Raw genomic sequence first — 17015 nt, 5'->3', positions numbered from 1 at the left:
CTAACCTATTTTTGTAACTTCTTTGTGGATTATATCTTCTTGCATGTCTATCTGGGTTAAGAAAAGGTTTCTTCCTTTTTGATCTTCTCATATACCATTCCTTTTTAGGCATTCTTGATGTATCATGAAATCATTCCTGATCATATTCATTTTTCTGACTAGTAAATCTTTTGTATTGCCTTCTAGATCTTCTTCTGTCAATATCTTGTTCTCCATACACCTGATAAGTCAAGCCATCTTTACAAAATCCAAAGTTGTTTCTCTGGAATTGCTGCTGGATCTGTATAAAAGTACATTCTTCGATAAGCTTATTCATGATATGTGTTATTCTAATTGACACATTATCACGAATGGGTTCATTGGGTATTGGTTCCCAAGAATCTTTAATTTTTTGTCCTAAAGGTCCTGGTAGCTTTTGGAACAATTTATCCATAATAGCTTGACTAAAAATATTACCACTTTGGCTTGCATAGTAATAATATTCTTTTAGGAATCTTTTAATATATATATGTAATCATTGAGACTTAGTTGTTCAAGACTAGCTAAGGCTTTAAGCTGTAACTTGGTCTGCATACTATTTGGATCTTGTCCAGTACAAAGCATGTGTATGAGACTAGTAAAACTATAGGTATTTGTTCCTAAATCTAATAAATCCTTAAATTTATTGGGAAATTCAACCTTAAATCTTTCCCAATTAGCTCTGATTGTTTCACCAAGAAATGTTTCAAGGTATCTATACATCTCGTTGACAGTCCATGTCTTTTGTTCATTAAAGAACTCATTGATCACACCCTGTTTCCAAACTTCAAGGGTAGAATCCCACATCTGAGGATCATGAAATCCTAAATTTAAGAGTCTACCATTTTGTGTAGCAAACCTTAATTGTACGGGTGGTTTGATGGGCATTGGTTTTCCTCTAGGTTTAATTCTAGCACCCGGTTCCATATCTTCTAACTGGTAATCTATTTGTTCAACCGTAAGACGAGGTCTATCTCCCCATCTCATATCTGAATTTGCTGGACCATAAGGTTGGTTAGGATCATAAGGCCTTCCTTGTGTATTCATCTTAACATCTTCAAAGTTTATCTCTGAAGGGAAGTCATCAAAATCAGGCTGATTCATCCCAACTCTGGCTGATTCTATCAGAGTTATCTGGTCTTCTGTATCATCTATGGATTCTACTTTATCATCATAGGATTTTTCTTCAATTTTATCTACTGAATTTACAGATTCTTCAAGAAATATGTTAAATCTATCAAAATCTCCAGAAGATATATCACATGATTGAATTTTTGTGATGAAATCTTTCTTCTCCTGGTGGGTGTATTCTTTCATTTCACGATTTTCAGGAGGAAGATCTTCAAAACTTATTCCATATCTAGAATATAAAATCTTTTCAGCCTCTTTAATCATCTTGCTATCTTGCCTTAGATATGGCCTTTTCTCTTATCTGTCTAAGCCTAAATTCTTATACCATTAGGTTCTTTGATCAAGTTCCTCTCCGATGCTAGATTCGGCATCATCTTCTTCAATGTGATCTTTATTATGGTCTTGTATATAATTATGAAATCTAAGGAGTGTATTACCACTCATATCTTTATAAAGGGTATTTTCTTAGGGAATAATAACCTTATTATCTTTTTGATGAACTAATTGAGTTACATCCCATTCTAGTCCTACTAGCTTTGTGGGATCAACCATAATTGGTTTTTGTAACTGGATATATCTTGATGCTATCCCTTAGATTACTTCATCAATCTTAACTCTAAAATTTATAGTAGAATTATTGGATGATTTTCCCATAAATCCTACACAAACTAGGAGATTATTTTCTTTATAATCTTCGTAAACCCTTAGTTAAGATCTTAATTTTTATCTTATGGATATCTTTTGATTTCTTTCATAAAATCTGAGCAATATAGAACAATCCTAAGTTATTGTTCATATCTATCTCAGCTTATAATGGCATTTTGGAGATCCATCCAACCATCATCTGTAATGGCAACCAATACTTTGGTTCCCAAACCTTTTATGGTCAAACCTTTTACTCCTATGACAATTACGTTGCCTAGGTGTAAAAGATTCATTTTTGCTGATCTCATCAGGTCTTGTACCGCTCTATCAGAAAGTAAGTTGATGATTCCAACTTGTCTTCCTACAACTTCAAGGGCTTGTTCATGATATGCTTGAATTAGGCTTGTATCACGAACAAATCTATTATTAGCATACAACTCTTGGGGATGTAATAGGTCCAATCTTTTGTTTCTGAAGTTATCTATATTCTGGTCAACATCTATAACTTCTTCTAAAGACATATTGTGGTCATTAGGTGATCTAATCATTCTGCGGAACATATTTCCAACAAAAGATCTTCTTCCAGAGGATTCATATCCTCTATTTCTAGAGACTGATCTTTCAAGAGTATCAAATCTTCCAGTAAATGGTCTAATGATACATGATACTAATCTTTTTAATCCTATCTTGTAACCTTTTGTAGGTTGATAATCTACAAAATTTCCCTTTAGTGTTCTTTCTCCACTAACCTTCAAGTTCCTGAGAGAAAATTTAGGCCATCTAGCTGACTACACAAGTTTGTAGGCAACTTAGGTGCACTAGTACTTGTGGTAGGAATCTTCAAAATTTTTTCTGAAATTATTTTTAATAATTCGAGGATAATATTATTTTGGGTAATAATTATCCTATTTGGCACTCTTGGTGCAATATATTTGGTGATTCTCATATTATCTGCAGTAAGCTAGGCAATATAATCTTGCAATCTTTCAATTGCAGTGGTATAATCTCTATTGGGGGCAGGAGTATCTCCACTCATAGTCCAAACAATCTTTTAGTCAAAACTTCAAGTTGATCTATCTTAGAATCAATGATTTTAATTCTTTGTTTAAAATCTTCTGATTCTTTTTCTCTTTGAAGCCTTATCTTTTTAGCTTCATTTTCTAATTTTTCTAATTTAGATAATGTTTGTTTTTTAATATCTTATGGTTCTTTCATCTTTAGCTGAGTAATTAATTCTCTAATATCTTCCTTTGAAGGTATTTTGGATAAATTAATCACTGGTATTTTGTTTTTATATTCTTCAATCTTTTGATTGATATAATCTAAATTTCTTATAATCTGTGAGTTATCATCTTTTAAATTTAATCTAAGCTCAATATCCTTTAGTATGAGATTTTTCTCACCTATACTATTAGCTAAAATTCTAAGAATCTTTTCAACTGTTTCCCAATCTTTCTTTAGATTTTTTGATAAACTTATCAAAAGATCAATCAAACAGTTTATTTGATCTGGAATATCTTCATACTTGTTACTATGCAATTTATGCCTAAATTGCATAGAACAGAAATGACATGTAACCTTATATTTATCTAAAGAGGTAATCTTTAAACCAGTTGTACTAACTATCTCAAGACCAAGATATTCCAATTTCTTTAATTCAGACATTAAAGATACTCGAATGTTTTTGGTAAAATCTTTGCATATGGGCATCTGGAATAGGTAAACTATAAGTAAACTTTTCTATATACTTATCTATAATTTTATCAAAATCTAGATAAATATCTCCATAAGAAGATATAGCTTTTTCATAAATGATATCTTTAACATGCAAAGGTAAAATATGCAAATCTGATGAATTATCATAGATAATATATCTACAATACTCATTAAAAATATCACGAAGACAATCTGGTTTAGGCAAATGTTTGTGTTGAAGTATACGTAAATTTGGGATTTTTACTGTTCACGTGAATAGTAAAAACAACTTTTATTGTTCACGTGAACATTATTATGCTATTGTTTTTATTCTATTTTCTATTTCTAATGTGGGAGTCTTGCTACATAAGTTTTGGGAGTTTTTTTAGAAAGCATAGTTTCTATTTCTATTTTGGTGGTAGTTTCTATTTTCAGAACTTTCTATTTTAGGAGTTAGGAAGTTACTAAAGCTGTAATTTTTTGTTTCCTTTTTTCTAGAGGACAATTACTTGTCTCTCAAGTTGTATTAGATTCATTTAGAAGCTATAAATAAAAGGGCTCTGTGATTCTAGACTCTTTAGCTAAGAATCATAGGCTTTTCTACTGGTTCTTCATCTTTCTTCTTCTCTTCTTCTTCTTCTCTCTTTTCTCTGTTCAGGTTCAACTGCTATTTTGATTATTTAAAGCTTGTTTTTTAACATGGTATCAGAACTTTTTTGAATCAAAATAGTGTTGTTCTCAATATTCTCTTTTGAAAATTTTTTTTTCCCTCCTATTTTCCTTGGTGTGCAACCACCTAATGCTGTATATTATAAACTGTTAGATTAGATATTCACGTGAATTGATCTTTTCTACCTATTACCTTACTCTTACACGTTCTAGAACTTGGATACCTTTGTTACTTCTTTTTTTTGCTGCAAACCTTTTTTTTTCTTTCTCCTATTCAGTCCTTAGGTTGCAGAAATTTTTTTTTTTGGTGCTCATTCTACTTCAAGTTTTGGGGCGGGCGGCGCAAGGTGAGCCCCAGGGGGCGCCCCCCGGGCCCCCCCGGGGGCTTCGGGCCCTTATTCTACTTCAAGTTTTGGAAAACTGATTTGAGTGATATCTACCTCAATTTAATGTCTTCACTTACACGTGACTCAATCATGAGTACGGCTTAATCAAAAGGATCTCAAGGAGATCATGTAAACGTTCAAATTACATCTATCAAGCTCAAGGTAGTTCTAATTACTTGTTGTGGTCACAAGCGGTTTGGGTGTACATACTTGCAAATGGTAAGCTTAAGTTCATTGAGGATGAACCTCCTGCTGAAACTGACAATTCCTATTTTAGTTGGATCCAAGATGATGCAATCATCAAAATTTGGATGTGGAATAGTATGGAACCTGATATTGCAGCGAATGTTATGTTCCATAAGACTGCAAAGGGAATATGGGATGATTTGCAAGAGACTTATTCCCAAGCTAAAAATATGACTCGGATTTTTAGTATTTATGAAAAGCTATTTCAATTTCAGCAAGCTGACAAGTCTCTGCAGGATTATTACAACTCCTTTAAAGGCATGATGGAGGAGTTGAATGTCTTTCAACCTCTCACCACTGATATAGAGAAGCTTAAGGCCCAACGGAATGAATTTTTTGTGTCTAAGTTTCTTGCAGGATTGAACCCTGAACTGAAATTTGTCAAAGGACATCTTCTTGTTGGTGAGCATGTTCCTACTCTTAGTGAAGCATATTCTAGACTTCAACGTATTGCCTTGCCTGAAGGGAGTTCTCCAGAAAAAGTTCTAAAGGAAAAAAATTCAGCCTTCACTACCTCTCGTGGAAGGGAACATGGTCGTGGTTCAGGGGGAGTTAACAAGTCTTTTGGAGGTCGTGGTGTTCAACTGTCGATAAGACATCTCGACTTTGTACTCATTGCGGTAAAACAGGGCACTTTGTGGAAGCTTCGTTGGGTCAAACATGGAAAACCAAAGTGGGCCAAGCACCTTGCCAATCATGTCGTTTCTGATGGTGGTACTGATACTATAGCAAACAACGATAGTGGTTTTGGATCTTCTTCAAGGGACTTGTCTAAGACTCTAAGAGATGATGTATGCCAAATCCTTTGCTGATTGCAAAATATTGAAACTGGCGCTTCCACATCCACTAGTACTTCTAGTGCCACACTTTCTCATGCAGGTAACACATCACTTCTCACTTCTACTCCCACCCTTTGGATCATCGATTCAGGGGCAACTTCCCACATGACTGGTAAGTCATCACTTTTTAGCTCCTTTTCTAAATCTACCACTAAAAATTCTGTTGTTATAGCTAATGGGACTTCCACACCTATTCTAGGCTCTGGAAGTGTTTCTCCTACACCTTCTCTTACTTTATCATCCGTACTTCATGTTGCTAACTTTCCTTTTAACTTATTATCTATTAGTCAATTAACTAAAGCACTAAACTGCTCTGTGACTTTTACTCCCACTTATTATGTTTTCCAGGATCTTCACACTAGGAAGACGATTGGTGGAGGGTGTGAAAGGAACAGACTCTACTATCTAGACTATGCTACCCCTATTGCTGATGTTTCTGATGATTGTGTAGATGCTCTCCAGTGGCACTATCGTTTAGGCCATCTATCTTTACCTAGATTAAATTATTTCCTTCTTTTAAATCAGTGTCTAGATTAAATTGTGAAGCGTGTGAGTTAGGGAAGCATCATCGTGCCACCTATCCTCCACGCTCTATCTCTCGTAGTGAGTCCTTATTTTCTCTTGTTCATTCCGATATTTGGGGCCCTTGTAGAATTAGTAATAGGCATGGTTTTCGATATTTTATTACTTTTGTGGACGATTTCTTCCGTCTTACATGGTTGTATCTTTTAAAGGATCGGACAGAGTTCTTAACTACATTTAAAAGTTTTATTCATGAAATTCGGACTCAATTTTATCTTCCTATTAAAATTTTTCGATCTGATAATGCTTTAGAATATGTGCAACATGATATATATTCTAACCTGTGTGATTCTCTTGGAATGATTCATCAAACCAGTTGTTCATTCACTCCCCAACAAAATGGAGTGGCTGAACGCAAAAATCGTCACCTCTTGGAGGTTGCACGTGCTATTTTGATTTAGATGAATGTTCCCAAGAGTTACTGGTGTGATGCGGTTTTGATTGTTGGTCATTTAATTAACCGCATGCCTATGCCTTTGCTTTATGAAAAATCTCCTTTTTCAATTGTTTTTCCCAATAGAGAACCGTTTTCAATTCCACCCAAAATTTTTGGTTGTGTGTGTTATGTTCACATACCACATCCTTTGGATAAACTTCCCCCTGTTCTATTAAGTGTATTTTTCTTGGGTACTCACGTACTCAAAAAGGTTTTCGCTGTTATGATCCGGTTCTTCGCAAACAATTTACAAGTGCGGATGTGACCTTTTTTGAAGACACTCCTTATTATCTTAGTCAATCTGTGTTTGTTGAAAACTGTGTTTTGGATGATACTCCTCCTATTCCCTCTTTAGTTCCTTCCACTAGCAATGTTCCTCTACAGGTTTAACAGCGAAGACATAAGTTGGCAGAACATATTGTGGATAGTAGAGTTCCTCCTAACAATATTAGCGGCTCTCCTTTAGTGGAGCCTGAAGCTGGCCCTACGGATGTTCCTTCTTCATCCTCTCCACCGGCGGATTCTTCTAGTGGAGATCCCACTCCGCCTTCAGATGACTTACCAATTGCTTTAAGGAAAGGTACTCGTACTTGCACTTTACACTCTAACATTGTTTATCCTATTTCCAATTTTGTTTCTACCTCTCATCTCCCTCCTAGCTTTCGTTGCCTTGCTTTGTCTATGTCTACCGTTCATATTCCAACCCATTATACCGAAGCTCTTAAAATTCCTGGCTGGAAAGCCGCTATGGATGTGGAAATGGATGCTTTACATTCTTGTCATACATGGTCTTAAGTCAACTTACCTCCTGGGAAAGATGTGGTCCACTGTCAATGGGTGTATACTATTAAGTACCATTATGATGGTACGGTTGAAAGGCTCAAGGCTCGCTTGGTGGCTAAGGGTTGTACACAAACATATGGTGTAGATTATTTTGAGACTTTTTCTCCTGTGGCAAGACTTAATTCTGTCCGTGTCTTGATATCTTTGGCTGTGAATTATGATTGGCCTCTTTTTTAGCTTGACATAAAAAATGCATTTTTATATGGTGATCTTCATGAAGAAGTTTACATGGAGCAACCTCCAGGGTATGTTGCTTAGGGGGAGGACAATGTTCGTGTTTGCAAGCTTCATAAAGCGATTTATGGACTCAAATAGTCTCCAAGGGCTTGGTTTGAGAAATTTAGCAAGACTGTGGAGTCTTTTGGTTTTGTACAGTGTTATTCTGATCACGTTATGTTTGTTAGACGGCAGGGTGATTGTGTTGTCATTATGGCCGTTTATGTTGATGATATTGTCCTTTCAGGCAATGATGTTGATGCAATCCATATAGTTAAGGCACACTTACAAAAATCTTTCCAAACCAAAGATTTAGGTGATCTACAATATTTCTTGGGGATTGATGTGATCCACAGTAAAAAAGGAGTAAGTTTGTCACAAAGAAAGTATGTGTTAGATCTTTTGACTGAGACTGGCATGCTTGCTTCTAAACTTAGCGACATTCCCATAGATCCTCAGTTGAAGTTAGGACGTGATGATGGTGACTTGTTAGATGATGTCCATTGTTACAGGAGTCTTATTGGGAAACTTATTTATTTTATTTACTCGTCCTGATATTTCTTATTCTGTTGGTGTGTTGAGTCAATTTATGCAGTCTCCTAGGAAGGCCCATTGGGACGCAGCGATGAGAGTGCTTCGGTACCTCAAGAGTGCGCTCGGAAAAGGGCTCATCTATCGACCAAATCGGAGTATGGACTTGGTTGCCTTTTCTGATGCAGATTGGGTTGGATCCGTCATTGATCGTCGGTCAACCACAGGTTATTGTACTTTTCTTGGTGGAAATCTTGTGACTTGGAAGAGTAAGAAACAGTCCACCATTGCTCGATCTAGTGCTGAAGCTGAGTATAGGGCTATTGCCCACACCACTGCTGAATTGATGTGGCTTCGTTCATTGTTAGAGGAAATAGGATTTCCAGTTTTTGCCCCTATGAAAATGTTTTGTGATAATCAGGCAGCCACTTACATTGCTAGTAATCCAGTGTTCCATGAGAGAACGAAGCATATAGAGGTAGATTGTCACTGTGTCTTATGCAGTCAAGAAGAAGCTTATAGCAACTCCTTTTGTGAGCTCTACTGACCAACTAGCTGATTTGTTCACCAAAGCTCTATTCAGACCAAGTTTTCAGTCTATCTGTTGCAAGCTGGGCATAGGAGATTTGTATGCTCCAGCTTGAGGGGGAGTGTTGAAGTATACGTAAATTTGGGAATTTTACTGTTGGAATTTTTACTATTCACGTGAACGTTCATTCGTTTCACGTGAACAGTATTATGCTATTGTTTTTATTCTATTTTCTATTTCTAATGTGGGAGTCTTGCTACATAAGTGTTGGGAGTTTTTTAGAAAACGTAGTTTCTATTTCTATTTTGGTGCTAGTTTCTATTTTCAGAACTTTCTATTTTAGGAGTTAGGAAGTTACTAAAGCTGTAGTTTTTTGTTTTCTTTTTTCTAGGGGACAATTACTTGTCTCTCAAGTTGTATTAGATTCATTAGAAGCTATAAATAAAAGGGCTCTGGGATTCTAGACTCTTTAGCTAAGAATCACAGGCCTTTTCTACTGGTTCTTCATCTCTCTTCTCTTCTTCTTCTCTCTTTTCTCTGTTCAAGTTCAACTGCTATTTTGATTATTTAAAGCTTGTTTTCTAACAGTTTGTACACAGCCAATCCATCTATCATGTGAAAGAAACATGAATAAATTTGGAACATAATCTTATAATTAACTTGGAGCTCGTTTCATTTATCAAGATATGAAGAAATTATTACACAGTTCCACAAGAAACGAAACTGATATGATACCATTTTATGGATAGGGGTCTATGCAAATAAGGTATATATATATAGTTTTGTTTGTTCTTTTTTCAGTTTCTGACCTGAAGTTTACTGACTCTTCTGTCCAATTTTCATAACCAGAAGAAGTCTGCCAGGTTCAGAAACTACATAATTGTTTCTCAAATATCAGTTTTCTAACCTTCTGGACCTATGGTTTCTAACTTACATCTATTTTTCATCAAATAAACTGTTGGCTATTATCTTCTTTGGTACCAATTAGGTTTTCTGTTTAGCATTTCTATACCCAGCTGTCAATAATTCCTATCCCAGCACTACTTAATAAATCTGATGGGAGATTTGAAGCTTGTATTTTCTGTTCTATCAATTTTCAAATTTGGTTTTTATTTCTGGACATTTCTAATATCAAATATCTATGTTACTGTTTTTGGTTGTTTCTAGTTTAGGTTATTTAGGAGTTGTGAATATGGTTCTTTTCATTTTGAAAGTTACTAATTCTATCTCTGGTCTATATTCTGGGCCTAAATATTTTTAAATATGATTGTCAACTTTCTGTCTAAAATTTTGGGGTTGTCATCAATTCCCAATAGACCATTCAAACAAGCTCTCATAACCATCTGAACTGTTTTTGTTGGATTCTATTAGGAGTCTAATAAGAGTTTGTATAGGAGTTAAATTAGAGTTTGCATTCATGTAAACTTCTATTCCTTGTAATAGTCTACTTTCCACTTTATTATAAATAAAGGGCTTGAGATCATGGATCAATAAGCCATTCTACTACAATCGTTTCTTTCTACATGGCATCAGAGCCTAAGTTCGATTGAAGAATTTTTTCCTTCTGCAAAACCCATCGCAGATTTTTTGCAGATTTTCTCTTTCTTCTGCTACCGTAAAACCAATCGCAGTTGCAGAATTTTCTGCAACCATCGCAGGATTTTCTGCCTGTAATACCATCGTGGCTCTTTCTTTTGCAAATTGCAGAACTTTTTCTACAACCATCACAGGATTTTTCTGCAACTATCGCAGACATTCAAATTCCTCTTTTTTTCTGCAACTATCGCAGATATTCAAATTCAGAAATTTTCTGCACCTATCGATTCTTCGGTTTTGGACGAATCTGCCACCGCAGAACAAGAAAAAGGAGGGAAGAAGAGAAAGGAACCTCCTTATACCATCACCGCTGCATCTCTTATCGAGCCGTAAGCCATCGAAATTCCTTGAATTTTTTTTTCACCCATCGTTTTTTCGCATACCATCACCGCTGCATCTGCACCCATCGCAAACCCTCGCAACCCCGATTCTGTTTTTTCGGTTCTTCAATTCCACCCCATCGCAAACCCTCGCAACCCATCTCCTTTTTTTTCTGTTCTTCGGTCCCCCGCCTACATGGGTTGATTAGGGAGACCGGAAGAGGAGAAGGAGAAGAGAAACACCATCGCTGCTGCTACTTGCTTCGTCTCCAGCTTTTGGGACTTCAGAAGAAGAGAAACGAATCGATCAACCGGTAAACAATAAATCTTGGTCGAACCATATTTTGGTTCTCTCCAACTTTAGACCATATTTTGGTTCTCTCTAAATTTAGACCAAACCGACCATTGCATATTTGGCCAAACCATATTGTTATTTTGTTTCTTATAATCTGCTATTCGTTGGAAATTGTCCGAGTTGTTTGGCTATTGCATTCTGCGCGTTTGTTACTTGAAGGGTGGACCAAGAATTGCGGATAATTTTGTCAACATGACAACTATTGATGATACTATCGCTCCCACTGATTCGAATATTTTTCCACTTTTCATTCTCTTTCGGTAAGATTTGCGGCACAAATTACTTGATCTGGTCTCGATCCGCTTACCTGACTATTCTTTGGAAGAGGACTAGTTGGATACATTACGGCACTACTATCAACTATCAAACCCACTACCGCGGTGTTTTCAGATAAATGGATATCAACGACTCTCTTATTATGTCATTCTTTTTGAATTCCATGCATCCAAATATTGCCCGGGTTTACCTATTACTTGATCTGCAGCCCAATCGAAGGCTACTCTTAACATATGGACGGTTGGGGAATGATGCACGTGTTTATCAGCTACGAAAGAGCTTCATGAGACTACCCAAAGGAACTAACTGTGGCCCACTATTATGCTGAGTTGCGATCTCTTTGGCAAGAGTTGGATCATTACGGGGATTATCACCCCACTAATCTAGATGATGTGGCGACATATAAGAGTACATTGATAAGATTCGAGTATATGACTTCTTGGCGGTTTGAACGTGGAGTACGATCGATCGAGAATGCAAGTCTTAAGTCGTTCTCCCTTTCCTACACTAGAGCAGGTCTTATGCTCTTGTTCAATGTGAGGAAAGTCGTCGATTAGTCATGCTTCATACTCCTATTATGGAGAAATCAGCTTTACGGATCTGTTCGCACTAAATCCGATCCGGCTAAGGAGATTGTCAAGTGTGAGCACTTGTCACAAACCATATCATACCAAGGAAAATTGTTGGAAACCCATGGGAAGCATACTGATTTTGAGCAAAACGAGCACAAAGACAGGGAAGACCAAAGACTAATCTTTCCGAGACGGTTTCCACCACACCCTCTCGCAGCGTTGGTTTTCGCGGGAGGAGTTCACTACTCGCGACGTATATGCGATCTTCTCACGATACACCTCGACCATTGCTTCCTCTACTACCCCTACCAACTCCTACCTAGCTACTTCGGGATCCTGGGAAGGAGATTGGTCGTGGTAAATGGACTTTATTTGCTCGAGCCGATTGGAGGATCTACTTCGCTTTGACCATCTTCTAATCCGGTCCATTCGGTAATATCGACCTTCATTAGTGGCACCGTAGGCTCGGTCAACCCCCTTTCAAATTTTGTCATTTTCTCAGATTTGTTTTCCGATACTTTTATCTTACCATTACAATTTCTTCCTTTCCAAGTTTCCCCATTGGAATTTCCTTTGTTATTATCTTCCCACGGTAAAGCTACCGTGAGGGGGAGATTGAAGATGTCTACAATTCAAAGCCTTTCATGTAGACTTCCTTATGCAGAATTTGATCTTTGTTACCTTTGAAAGTTTGTCCCTTACCTTCGCAATCTTCCACTTTGGAGATCTAACATTGCTATGGTGCTATCTTTTTGACTCTGCGAACTTGATCTCCGTTAACCCGGAGATTTGCCCCTTAACTTGACATCTTCCCTTCGGAGATCTAACCTTGCAAAAGACTTGTCGTTTGACCTTTGCGGAACTGATCTCTATTACCTTCGGAGTTGTCACTTATCTTGACAAATTTTCCCCTACCTTTGGAGATTGTCCCTTGGCAAACTTTCCCTTTAAAGATCTAACATTGCTACAAATCAAAACTTTCACTTTGGCTGTTTTACCCTAGCTATTGTTACCCCAAAAATATATTTTCCTTCAGATTTGTGCAGAAATTTAGTCTTCTCAACATTTGAAGATTCTACTTTTTTACTTGGGCGTTCTTCCTTGGAGACATAAAGTTGCGGTAAAGATGAGGACAAATCAAATGGAAGTCTATAAGGCGACGTAATCTATAAGTTTGAAGATCAAATTGCGGATGTTTACCGGACGGTGTTTTATACTTTTTTGGTTAAGTTGGACATGTGTGATATCCATGCCTCAACTTGAGGGGGAGTGTTGGATTCTATTAGGAGTCTAATAAGAGTTTGTATAGGAGTTAAATTAGAGTTTGCATTCATGTAAACTTCTATTCCTTGTAATAGTCTACTTTCCACTTTATTATAAATAAAGGGCTTGAGATCATGGATCAATAAGCCATTCTACTACAATCGTTTTTTTTTTGCTTTTGTTTTTTTTTTTTTAGGGCTTTTCCTCGGGTTTGGTTCCTAATCCTGTGTTTCTTGATTTACATGAGGTTTTCTCACTGTGATCCCTTAGGTAATTAGACAGACCCATTAGAACCCCAGTGTCATGGGAAAGATGGCAAGATGGGAAAGTTCTGTGCCAAGATGAGTACCCTAAGGAGGAGGTGTTGGTTGTTCATATAAATATTAGTATGGTAATTAACCAGTAACAGTAACAGTAACAGTCAGGTACTCCCAGAGCATTCCATCATAGCAAAGTAAAACAAGATTTCCTTGCCACCCACTGGGTCTGTGACAATACCAATAATTGAGGAGCAACCTGCCAATATTCCATACAGAATCATCTCCGTTGCTACAATACAATCAAATCTCACAGAAATCTTGATTAAACAGAGTTGAGTGAGGACTATCTACATCCATCTTCTAACTCTAGGGTAGCCCCAAGAGCATGCATCTTTGATAAGAATCACTTGATTCTCTTCCAAGGGTGTTCAAACAAGACCAGAATCCATGTTCTTATTCCAAACAACCATAATGTTTAGAGAGGACTATCTATACTTCCATCCTCAAATTCTAAGAGCTAACGAAAAGCATGCACATTTGATGAGAAGCTGATTCCCTCAAAAAAGTGTTCAATCAAGAACACACTTCATCTTCTTATTCAAAACAATCAATTATTATAATTGTAATTATTTTATTGAAATAATCATGTGTTGTACACCAGTCAACAAGAAACAGTAGATAAGAAAAGTATGAACAATTGAAGAAAAAATTACCGCTTTACTAAGAGATTCTGTGAGCTCTCCCTCATGGGCAGTGTTTTCTATTATTGGGACTACAAGCTCATCATAATAACCATGCCCATCAATTCCTTTAATCATCTCCATATGAGTAATCTAATAATCAACAGGAAACTCAAAGTAAGCAAAAGATGAGGATGCATATAGAAGGTCGTCTGAAGACTATAAGTGAACAAAGGCAAGGACATACAGTTTGAACTTCCAATAACATGCAAGGAGGAAAGATCAAACAATCAAACAAAATTACAAAAAGGTAAAGAAGCTTTTTGAAAATAAAATAGCAGCATCATGATCAAGCAGTTCGTGTGGTTTGAAACCTAGTTATTACATCTTGCAGACAGTACAGACTACAGAGAATCTAAAGATTCAGCTTCCAAAGGGATAGGAAATGAATTGAGAAGAATGAATCAGTGACATTAGCATTACAAAGTAACTAAATTAAAATCAGAAACAGCAGAATTGAACTAGATGCAGTATTTGAAAAATTAAAAGCAGATCCATCCAACTTCAATCTATGATTAGATGCTTTAATGAAGTAAATACTAATCTAAATGCAACCACTGCTCATGGCACTTTATACATCAAATACATGCATAATCGTTGGGGGTGTACATCCTATAGGGACCCAAACCCATCCCACTAGTCAAGTTTCAGCTAGAAACAAGCATATTAAGTGGAAATGGTTGAAAAGTTAGTTAAAACTTACAAGAATGCATACTTCATAATAGCGTGACTAAGGCACTTTTGCAATGCTCAGTCACTTTAGACTCACTTATGAGGCACATCCCCTGATTGTTTGGTGCTGAAACTTGACACTTAAGACTGGTACCCATACTTCCTTAATATGGGCCATCCATGTCGGCCACATGACAAAGTGGAGCTGTCTAAATTGTGGTTGGTAGTTGGTGGAATGTAGACAGAGCCCATAATTGAAATCAGAAAAGTTCTATATATGTTGAAACTAGCAACAGATGCAATCTCCCTAAGGCTTCTCTTGTTTTCTCCAATCAACTAATCAAGTACAGTTCTTATGACTTCACTTCCAAAATATCGAGACTCAAACTTAATATAATCGTAGGAGCGATTTGTATAGGTTCTTGAATGATAAAAGGAGTTGCCCTTATCTGATGCTTACAAAGTCCCAGCTAGTAACTCAGTAGTAAGTCAAGCCTCTCCCTAGACAATAGGTGCAAGAAACCTCTTAATAACACTAAGAAAAAACATAACAAACCATCTGTAACGAAGACTATCAAAAACCTTTACCCATGAAACCTAAATACAAGCATAAACTAGGGTTAAGGTTTGTACCAACTGGTCAACATAAAAAATCTCCGTTAATCATACTATTGCTTTCAGAATGGTCTGGTACTGTATAGGCCATAGGGGAGACACTTGTGAGTTAGTACATGAGTTGGTTGCTATACCACGAGCATAGAGCAAAAGGGCCAAGAAAACCATAGTTAATACTTCTAATGCTCATACATTTTCCAAGTTGTGGTATTGAGTTCAACTAATTCTTTCTAAAGATTTGATAAATGAAATAAAATGGATGCACAAAATGTTGTCCCAACAGCTGCTTGGAATACACTAATATTATAAGACAGCACTTTAAAGACCGACAAAACAGATGTGAAAGAATCATCCACTCAGTTTGGAAGCAGCTAACAGGGGAAATGGAGTAAAAACTAACAAAACTGGACTCGTTTTTCATATGCAGAGCAACATAGAACTCTGCCCTTGAATGCATTCCTCATGGTAAACATAAGAAGCCTGGGAATCCACTCTTCCTTAAATCTTATTATTCATCATCTGGACAAAGTTTTGTTCCTTCATCCTTTTTCAATACAGAAACTGGACATGAGAAGTTAACCCTATAGGTCTTTATTAGTTATTTTATAGCCATTCGACCTTCTTTTTCATCTTTGAGAATGTGGATAACACATAATCAAAAATTATGGGGAGGATGAAGGTTGAAAATGGTATTTTCACTAAATCACATAGCTATTTAAGTCGTTAAACTTGCAGAAAAGGCCTTAAACCAAGTTCCTTGGGAATCCCCTCCGAAGCAGTTTGAAACAGAGTTTTACTAACTCATAGAATACTTAATGTGGTTTATGAGGTAAATTGCCATACAATGTTCTATCTTTGCCTTAGGTTAAGTTTCCCTCCCAGGCAATCCAAGCTCATCAAAAGACTAATACCTGAAACGAAGCTTAATTAAATATTAATGCTATAGCACCTTACAGGAGTTGACTGCCTTAAAGAATCATGCCATATAGCATCAAATTAAGCTATTGAACTTAAAAGAAAGGGTTCCCTGAAAGGCAGCATGCACAGAATCATCAGAAGGGGCAGAATTCCCATGATGCTGCCTTTCTTGTTCTTTACCCTACATTTAATTTGGGGAACAGAAGACCACCTGGCCTTGTGCTCAGCATGCAACCACCTCGACAAAATTGCCTTTGAGACAGCTGGAAATTCTGCATGGGACAAAGAGGTCATTTCTAAGATCCCCAAAGCAGTTACTTGTCTAGGCATGGGTCTGGGTAGAATTCTTTCTTCTGTTTAATATATAGCCAGGAAAAAATAAATAAAATCCTATCCCCATGTTCAAAAAAATAGTTGCAGTTAAGGTGAAAAATTCCCTCTAAAAAAGCATGCTGCTTTCAAGACAGCAGTGACATCATAAATAATTTTTTTATGGCAAATCATCATTTGCTTCCTCAAATGAATATCATGTCTACAGATTATTATAAGTGACTTAAGGTTGATTGTTTATTAAGGATCCCTAAGCATTAAATGACGGTCGTGCAACCATCCTTCAGGCTGCAATTATTAGGAACTTCAATGTCACATCTCTTGCTTCAGCT

The 17015-nt window shown here is 36.7% G+C and overlaps 1 protein-coding gene across 2 annotated transcripts in view; it reads right to left on the bottom strand.

Moving 5' to 3' along the window:
* LOC149025629 (haloacid dehalogenase-like hydrolase family protein) overlaps window positions 1-17015 on the bottom strand; it is a 46770-nt gene that overhangs the window by 27673 nt on the left and 2082 nt on the right. For both annotated transcript variants that reach the window (XM_089145832.1, XM_089145831.1), the window contains one exon: window positions 14122-14241. In XM_089145832.1, coding sequence (XP_089001958.1) covers window positions 14122-14241 — 120 coding nt within the window. The remainder of the gene's footprint in view (window positions 1-14121; window positions 14242-17015) is intronic.

The sequence above is a fragment of the Hakea prostrata genome, chromosome 2 (assembly GCF_041222555.1).
Source record: "Hakea prostrata isolate BN-2017 chromosome 2, UWA_Hpros_2, whole genome shotgun sequence".
NCBI classification, from domain to species: Eukaryota; Viridiplantae; Streptophyta; class Magnoliopsida; order Proteales; family Proteaceae; genus Hakea; species Hakea prostrata.
This window is presented reverse-complemented; position numbering and strand designations above follow the sequence as displayed.